This window comes from Cervus elaphus, chromosome 2 (assembly GCF_910594005.1).
Source record: "Cervus elaphus chromosome 2, mCerEla1.1, whole genome shotgun sequence".
NCBI lineage: Eukaryota > Metazoa > Chordata > Mammalia > Artiodactyla > Cervidae > Cervus > Cervus elaphus.
In genome coordinates this window covers 36390795-36400517 of record NC_057816.1, presented here as the reverse complement: position 1 = coordinate 36400517, position 9723 = coordinate 36390795, and the positions used below count along the sequence as shown (strand labels likewise).

Below are 9723 nucleotides of genomic sequence, written 5' to 3'. Positions count from 1 at the left end.
GCAGGTCAGGTGGTCTGGTATTCCCATCTCTTTCAGAATTTTCCAGTTTATTGTGATCACAGAGTCAAAGGCTTTGGCATAGTCAATAAAGCAGAAATAGATGTTTTTCTGGAACTCTCTTGCTTTTTTGATGATCCGGTGGATGTTGGCAATTTGATCTCTGGTTCCTCTGCCTTTTCTAAAACCAGCTTGAACATCTGAAGTTCATGGTTCATGTACTATTGAAGCCTGGCTTGGAGGATTTTGAGCATTACTTTACTAGCATGTGAGATGAGTACAATTGTGCAGTAGTTTGAGCATTCTTTGGCATTGCCTTTCTTAGGGATTGGAATGAAAACTGACCTTTTCTGGTCCTGTGGTCACTGCTGAGTTTTCCAAATTTGCTGGCATATTGGGTACAGCACTTTCACAGCATCATCTTTTAGGATTTGAAATAGCTCAACTGGAATTCTATCACCTCCATTAAGCTTTGTTCATAGTGATGCTTCCTAAGGCTCACTTGACTTCACATTCCAGGATGTCTGGCTCTAGGTGAGTGATCACACCATCATGATTATCTGGGTCTTGAAGATCTTTTTTGTACAGTTCTGTGTATTCTTGCCTCCTCTTCTTAATATCTTCTGCTTAAGACCTCTAAAATAAACAAGGATGATATGCTTCCAAACATTATGTATAGAAGGTATACAGTATACTTATAAGGTATGAGGTATTCTTGCAAAAAAACCTAAGTCCATCAGTCTAATAGATCTAACTACCAGTGAAATGGGAGTGAGAAGAGAAAAAGTTATAAACCAAAGGAAAGCATTTAGCTAAATCAGGAATATGGGATATTAAACAGTACTAATGATTCATTTACTTTTAGAAAATTAATGACAATACAAAATAAATTTTACTAGGTACCCACAGTGAAAGCTTTTGAATAATAGAAAGGGGTGTAAGAAAATGTAGGTGCATGTAATGATAGTTGAAATAAAATCTTACAGGTTCCAGGAAAGATGCCTGGCAGAGACCAATGGGTAAAAAAGGGCAGAGTCAATAGACTTGACATCTATCTGAATTGAAAGTGTTGTTCAGTCACTCAGTCATGTTTGACTCTGTGACCCCATGGACTGTAGCTCACCAGGCTTCCCTGTCCTTCACCATCTTGTGGAGTTTACTCAAACGCATATCTGTTGAGTCAGTGATGCCATCCAAACATCTGATCTTCTGTTGTCCCCTTCTCCTCCTGCCTTAAATCTTTCTCAGCATCAAGGTCTTTTCCAGTGAGTTGACTCTTCACAGCAGGTGCCCAAAGTATTGGAGCTTCAGCTAGAGCATCAGTCCTTCCAGTGAATATTCAGGGTTGATTTCCTTTAGGATTGACTAGCTTGGTCTCCTTGCAGTCCAAGGGACTCTCAAAAGTTTTCTTCAACACCACAGTTCAAAAGCATCAGTTTTTCGGCACTCAACCTTCTTTATGGTCCAACTCTCACATCCATACATGACTACTGGAAAAACCATAGCTTTGACTATATCAACATTTGTTGGCAAAGCTTTGTCTCTGATTTTTAACACACTGTCTGGGTTTGTTATAGCTCTTCTTCCAAGGAGCAAGCATCTTTTAATTTTATGGCTGCAATCACCATCTGCGGTGATTTTGGATCCCAAGAAAACAAGTCTGTCATTGTTTCCATCATTTCCCCATCTATTTGCCATGAAGTGATGGGACTGGATGCTATGATCTTAGTTTTTTGAATGTTGAGTTTTAAGCCAGCTTTTACTCTCTTCTTTCATCTTCATCAAGAGGTTCTTTAGTTCCTCTTTGCTTTCTGCCATAAGGGTGGTGTCATCTGCATAGCTGAGTTTATTGATATTTTTCCTGGCAGTGTTGATTCCAGCTTGTGCTTCATCCAGTCCAGCATTTCGCATGATGTACACTGCATAAAGTTAAATAAGCAGAGTGACAATATACAGCCTTGAGGTACTCCTTTCCCAATTTGGAACCAGTTCGTTGTTCCATGTCTGTTCTAACTGTTGCTTCTTGACCTGCATACAGGTTTCTCAGGAGGCAGGTAAGGTGGTCTGGTATTCTGGTCTCTTTAAGAATTTTCCACAGTTTGTTGTGATCCATGCGGTCAAAGCCTTTAGCATAGTCAGTGAAGCAGAAGTAGATGTTTTCCTAGAATCCCCTTGTTCTTTCTGTGATCCAACAGATGTTGGCAGTTAGACTCCTGGTGCCTGTGCCTTTTCTAAATCCAGCTTTTACACCAGGAAGTTCTCAGTTCACATACTCTTGAAGCCTAGCTTGGAAAATTTTGAGCATGACCTTCCTAGTAAAATGAGTGCAATTGTGTGGTAGTTTGAACATTTTTTTGGCATTGCCTTTCTTTGGGATTGGAATGAAAACTGACCTTTCCCAGTCCTGTGGCCACTGCTGAGTTTTTTAAATTTGCTGGCATATTGAGTGCAGCACTTTCACAGCATCATCTTTCAGGATTTAAAGTAGCTCACCTGGATTCCATCACCTCCACTAGGTTTGTTCATAATGATGCTTCCTAAGGCCCACTTGACTTTGCACTCCAGGATGTCTGGCTCTAGGTGAGTGATGTTAACGATTGTGGTTATCTGGTTAAGATCTTTTTAATATAGTTCTTCTGTGTATTCTTACCACCTCTTCTTAATATCTTCTGCTTCTGTTAGGTCCATAACTGTTTCTGTCCTTATTGAGCCCATCTTTGCAAGAAATATTCCCTTGGTATCTCTAATTTTCTTGAGGAGATCTCTAGTCTTTCCCATTCTATTGTTTTCCTCTATTTCTTTGCATTGATCACTGAGGAAGGCTTTCTTATCTCTCCTTGCTATTCTTTGGAACTCTGCATTCAGATGGTATATCTTTCCTTTTCTCCTTTGTCTTTTGCTTCTTTTCCTTTTTCAGCTATTTGTCAGCTTCCTCAGATAACCATTTTGCTTTTTTGCATTTCTTTTTCTTGGGGATGGTTTTGATCACTGCCTCCTGTACAATGTTATGAACCTCCAAACATAGTTTTTCAGGCATGCTGTCTATCAGATCTAATCCTTTGAAAGCGTAGGGGAAGGGAAATGAGGGTGAGAGAGATGGGAGGCTAGGAAGTCATGCTCACAGTTACTTCACAGTAACAAAACAGTTTGGCTTCTAAGATGGAACAGATCTACAGATGATATTATTTATTACATGCCCCTCTGCATTGGCAGCTGAAGTTCAGAAGAGATGAATATATAGGGGTGAAGGAGGCTTAAGGTTAAAGCTGCAGCTTTCTTGATCCAGTTACTTTAATTTTATCTCCAAAGATGAAAGCAAGAATTAGGGTAGAAGGAAAAACTGCACCAAATAATCTAGAGACTTCATTGAATTAAGGAATTCTTAAGATGGTGTAAGTTGATGGTGAGTGCAGGGTGAGGGGAGATGTCATTAGTTTCAACGGACAATGAGTTTGACTGAAAGGTGGAATAACAATGATCTGGAAATGGCCATGGGTAATCAGGAGTGTACCAAATCCCTCTTAAACTCATGTTGGTTTGGTAATTGATTCAGTCATTTTCTCTGGAGAACACAAAGTTTAAGTTCTCAGATTAGCTGGAGCCAGAAGGTTAACTAGGAAGTTAAGGGTGAAATAGGTGTAATGCCTGTAAAGAAGGATGAATTCAGAACATTTTTTTTAAACAGTGGAAAAATGGTATTTAGAGAAATAAATGGAGAATGTATAGAGAAAGAGAGAGAGAGAGAGGATCTTATCAACAAGAGACATGGAGAGCATGGAAGGTGGTAGATAATTGAGTGAATTTCAATATGAAGAGGCATATTTACATTTGAACCTCTAACATATTTTTCTTTCCTCTGGGGGGGATAGCTGTTATTCTTACCGTCACTAGCACTAACCTTCCTAATAAGAAATTTTGTAGCATATCTGTATGGATCCTCCATATTTGTTAGTCTTGGTATAGCTTCCTATTTCTTTTCTTTTCCATATCATGGAAAAGGCAGTGGTAAAATTTACTCAATAAATGGAACTCTACAATAGCACCAGATATATTCTTAGATAGCTGTAAATTTTTCAATACCAGCTTAGAATATGGTTTTCCTTATAAAGAAGCTCTTATTTACATATGCAAAAAAAGTTGATTTTAGATGAGAGTGGGGTTAAACATGCTACCTAAGTAACTTGCTTTCACAGTTGGGTGAGCATATGTGCAATTTAAATTCATGACTTGGCAAAACTAAGAATTACTAATAGATTCAGATTTGTTTTGATGTAGTTTTAGAATTCTAAAGTACAAGAGTTTAATGGCATTTTGGACTTATTCATGTAATATATACTAATGTATATATGAATTCTTGTTGTTTAGTCACTAAGTCATGTGAAACTCTTTTGTGACTCCATGGACTGTAGCCTGCCAGGCTCTTCTGTCCTTGGGATTTCTCAGGCAAGAATACTGGAGTGGGTTGCCGTTTCTTTCTCCAGGGGATCTTCCCCAGCATTGAACTGTGTCTCCTGCACTGGAATGCATTCTTTACCATTGGGCCACCTGGCAAGCACCTATATATATGAGTACAATAAACAATAAGTGGCCTTAGAATTTGAAATTCCCCAGAGCTCCAGAATGGATCTTGATTATTGTTTATTGGCTGGCTTGAGATTCTTATTAGTTTATTAATTCTACCATTTTTTTTCAGAAAGTATTTCAGGCATTAAGTCTTTTTTTAAAATAAATAATATCTGGCAGTTTATTAAAAAATGGAGCATACTGCACAACAAACTATGTTACATCTTTCAGGAAGAAAAAACACTAAATTTGAAAAGACATCACCCACTGAATTTGGACACAACACCTCTACTCAATTAAGAGAAATACTTGTGCGGTCCAGGTCTTTATTTTTACACCCATCAGACCATGAATTCATAGGGAATGGGCGCCAACAGTTCGGGTTCCTTTCCATTGGTCCTCACGAAATGTGCTTCTCTGGGTGGAGCAGGCTGGCACTTCAGCTGAACCCAAGTTCCTTTCTCTTTGGCTTCCTTTTTTTTCTGTTCATTTTCCTTCACATATTTCAGGAAGCTATCTCGGCTCTTAGAGTGCTTAATACGCTCGATAGACACATTAATTCTCTTGGCGAGAATCTTGCCCTTAACTTGTTTGTTTACAGCAAAGCCAACAGCATGCTGGGTAACAGTGTGGACTGTCCCAGTTTTGCCATCATAGCGTTTGTGGGGCATTCCTTTGTGAACAGTACCCATTCCCTTGATATCCACAATATCACCCTTCCTGTAGATTCGCATGTATGTGGCCAAAGGAACAACTCCATGTTTTCTAAAAGGCCTGGAGAACATGTAGCCGGTGCCCCTCCTCTTTCCCTTTGTGTTGGTCATTTGGGCGAGTTACTGAAAGATGGCGGTTCCGGCTGAAAAGCTTCAGGCATTAAGTCTTTAGAGAGTCTGCTGGCACTCCATTTTAAGATACTTGGAGATTAATAAAACCCAGATTAGCACTGAGCCTTATAAGTCATATAGCCTGATGACCTCTTACTTCTTAGCAATACCGTTTTTGTAAATGTAACTCACACATATTGGAGACATAATAAATCTTAAGAATTAGCTTTACAGATGGGGGAACTGAAGATCAGCTGTGTTTAGTGGCTTTTGCAGCTGGTTAGACTAAAAAAATCAGACCTTCTGACTTCAGATGAATTAATCTTTCTGTGATCCATTTTCCCTGTTGAAAGACTTCATAGATAGAAAAGAAAAATCATATGAGCAATATGTAGAAGAGCTAACGAGGTTAATTGGGTATAGGCCTGCCACTTGGTTTTGTACACAAGCAGCTAGTGATGGTGGGATGAGCACAGGACGTCGGAGACTTAGGTGTGAATCCCCAAACAGCTTTTCGACTCTGGGAAAGATATTTAACCTCCTTGATCCTTAGATGCCTCTTTTGATGAATGGGAATAATAGCACCTGCTTTAAGAAACTGACTGACTGAGTTGCTACTGGTTAGGGTACTTGTGAATGGCAGTGAAGGACTGGGATGCTAGATACTGTTGCAGGAAGCATGCAGTTTCCAAGGATCCTCTCAATTCCCCCAGTGCTCTTTCCTGGGTGACCGAGGGACGAAGACACACACAGCTTCACTTTGGAAGAGCTGTCTGGAAGGAATGCGAAATGAATTCCGGAAAGCCAGTTGGAATTTAATAATGCATGAAAAATACACCAAGGGGAGGAAGGAACCAATTAGGCAGCAATTAAGGAGACTGCAATTACAATGCATCTTAATAAAGTCCAAAAAATATTAGCCTACAAATAGAAGACAGGCTGGTTACCTGTGGAAAAAAAGAGAAGTGGAAATAAGGAAACTATGCACGTCAGATATGATGAAAACAAAGAACAGGAAAGGAAAAATAAAACTATATTTCCATTGTCTTCTGTGCATGTTCAAATCCCAAGCATCTTTCATGAATCTATTCTTATGACATTCCTTGAAGCACTTCTGTTTAGTACTGTTATTAAATTATGGTGCTTCCTTCACAACTAAAAAGCTAACCCCAGTAATTATCCAAATAGGAAGTAAAAGTGAGTAGTAAATTTTTTGAAAAAATGACCAACTATCTTAGGAATCAAATAAATGCAAAGTAAAATAATTTAGTATCCCACTTGAGACTGAAAATCAGAAAAGACTTTTTAAGCATTTTTTGCCTGTTCCCTCTTTACATCTGCACTGGGGCATCCCGACTTATGCTGAGCAGTTGTTTGAGGAGCAGTTCTTTCTTGGTATATGATTGTCAGACAAGTGTACTGTAAAGAAAGAGGTTCTGGAAAAGAAGTCAGGATACTGAGCCAATTAAAGCCTCAGCTCCAAAAATGGAGTACTGAGAATTCAGATTTAGGGTCAGCTACTGTTTACTAATTACTTACCATGTGAGAGATGAGAACTTTATTCTGTATGTATGTATTAACTGTATAGTTAATATCAACAGTAATGTCTGTCTTTTATTGTTAACCCCTTCATTCAGAGTATGGTAGGCAACCTAAGCCTGAGGGGTTGGGTCATTCAGTTCAGTCCTCAGTCATGTCCGACTCTTTGCCACCCCATGGACTGCTGCATGCCAGGCTTCCCTGTCCATCACCAACACTCATGTCCATTGAGCCAGTGATGCCATCCAACCATCTCATCCTCTGTTGTCCCCTTCTCCTCCTGCCTTCAATCTTTCCCAGCATCAGGGTCTTTTCAAATGAGTCAGTTCTACACATCAGTTGGCCAAAGTATTGAAGTTTCAGCTTCAGCATCAGTTCTTCCAATGAATATTCAGGACTGATTTCCTTTAGGATGAACTGGTTGGATCTCCTTGCAGCCCAAGGGACTCTCAAGGTTGGGTATCTTACCCAAGTTCAGGGTTTTAGTAAAAAAGCATTAAGTTAATGTATAAAAGTGTTTTGAAAACTAGTTAATAGCATCATCTTTAAATCCTGCCTGCCAATGCAAGAGACATGAGATGCAGGTTTGATCCCTGGATCAGGAAGATCTCCTGGAGGAGGGCAAGGCAACCCACTCCAGTATTCTTGCCTGGAAAATCCCATGGATGGAGGATCTTGGCAGGCTACAGTCCATGGGGTCACAAAGAGTTGGACAGGACTGAAGCAGCTTAGCATACCCTCATGACTGCAAAGAAAATAAGGGAACAGTAAAAACTTAATAGTAATAATAATGAGAAATATTGAATTTTATTTCAAAGGTTTATGTTCCTTTTCTGTTTTAAAATGGCAGTTCACATCAAAGCCAAAAATGTCATCATGATATTTGAACTCAACTTTAAAACAAACTACATAACTTTTTAATTAAATTTGGTTTTAATTATTTGAAATATTAATATGATTTTCTCAATCATCTGTTTAAAACCTTTCAACATGTCCAGCAGTTATAGAACAATCTGGTTGGTTGTTGATCTGGTTCCCCAGAGGCTTATAATCTGTTCTATAAGCTTTTGTACCTTAACTATATTTTTCATGTCTGATCATTTCATGTGTGTAGTCTTTTTCTCACATTGGATTTAAACATTCCTTGGAACAGAGTTTCTGTTTTATTCTATGAATGTCTTATGTTTTAATTCTATGTATGTCTCCTTAGTACCACTTGATGTAGTGCTGGGTATATTATAGGCTAGTTCCCCAATCCCTGGGGAATCAGGGATAATAAAACAATTGGAATAACAAATTGGAAGAAGCTGTGAGGCCACAAATGACCTGCTGATGGTCTGATACAACAGTTTGCCTCTCTACACTCCCACAACATTTTGAACCACTATCTACAACTCTTAAAAGTTTTTTCCAAGTTTCTAGGGACAGTTTTGGCTTTAGGCAAGGAGTCGTCTCAGGAATCTCTATCACATTCAAAAGTCTGCTGACTTATTAAGAACTCGTTTCTGTACGAGTGCTACTTTGTTTTTTTAATTGCAGCATAATTGCTTTACCATTTTGTCTGGGTTTCTGTTGTACAAGGAAGTTAATCTCTTAAAACTCTGGGTTTCTGGCTTATTGCCAAACCGAGTATTCACATTGTAGACTCTTTGCTGGTTTCCCACCTTGATGTGCTGTCTGGCACTTCAGTCGTGTCTGACTTTATGTGACCCTATGAACTGCAGCCCACCAGGTTCCTCTGTCCATGGGATTCTGCAGGCGAGAATACTGGAGTGGGTTTCCATTACCTCCTCCAGGGTATCTTCCCGACCCAGGGATAGAACCCACATCGCTTATGTCTCCTGCATTGACAGGCAGGTTTTTACCACTAGAGCCACCTGGAAAGCCCATCCCACCTTGATAGCCTTCTGTTACACCATCCTCTGTATATAAGTTATCATCCTCTCTCTTGAAGCATCACTGTGGATTGGAAAGAATGTTAGCTTTGCAAACATGCATATACTTACTCCATCATTGCCTGCTATGTGATCATAGATAATCCCTTATAAAACTATGTTATCTAATCTGTAAAATAATATCAGTTGCACCTAACTCAAAGAGCTTTAATAAAGATTAAATGAGATTTCTAGGGAAAATGTGAGGTAAAGATGGTGTGATTAGACTCTTGGACACGGATAATTCATAAAAAGTCAGATTTTTAAAATATTTTAGGTTGAGCCTATTAACTTTGATTTCTAGGCAGAAAATCAGGTCTATATTTATCCCGTCTAAAAGTATTATAATTATTTGCATTGGGTTAGAGTGCAAAGAGTATTTTAGAGACCTGGATTTACATCGTATACTCCCTCTTACTGACTGAGTGACCTAGTGCAAATAATTTATACTTGCTCAAAGTCTGTTTCTGGTAATTAGTAAACAAGGACAATGATATTCATTTCACAAGTTAAGACAACTGAGGGGATAATGTATATCTCTGTTGTACAGAAGATTATGAAATGGTCTTAATGCTAATGCTGTTGAGTTGGAACTATGTGCTGGCATTTTTGTGTTTTCTCACTGTAGACTTTACATTGGTATTATCATTATTCCCATTTTACAGGCAATTGAACCACAGAAATTAATTTGCCACAAAGCACACAGCTAGTAAATAGAAAAGCTGGTTTATGATTATCTCAATAGATGCAGAGAAAGCCTTTGATAAAATTTAACACCCATTTATAACAGAAACTCTCCAGAAAGCAGGCATAGAAGGAACATACCTCAACACAATAAAAGCCATATATGATAAACCCACAGCAAA

General features: G+C 38.8%; 1 protein-coding gene across 1 annotated transcript; it reads right to left on the bottom strand.

The window, feature by feature from the left end:
- Window positions 1–4901: 4901 nt before the first annotated feature.
- LOC122706447 (60S ribosomal protein L21-like) lies at window positions 4902–5393 on the bottom strand. Its single transcript, XM_043921574.1, has one exon. It carries the CDS (start codon window positions 5382–5384, stop codon window positions 4902–4904), a length of 483 nt encoding a protein of 160 aa, XP_043777509.1. The 5' UTR covers window positions 5385–5393.
- Window positions 5394–9723: the final 4330 nt, after the last annotated feature.

Coding starts and splice junctions, on each gene's coding strand:
- LOC122706447 (XM_043921574.1), bottom strand. CDS start 5,384: ATGACCAACACAAAGGGAAAGAGGAGGGGCACCGGCTACATGTTCTCC.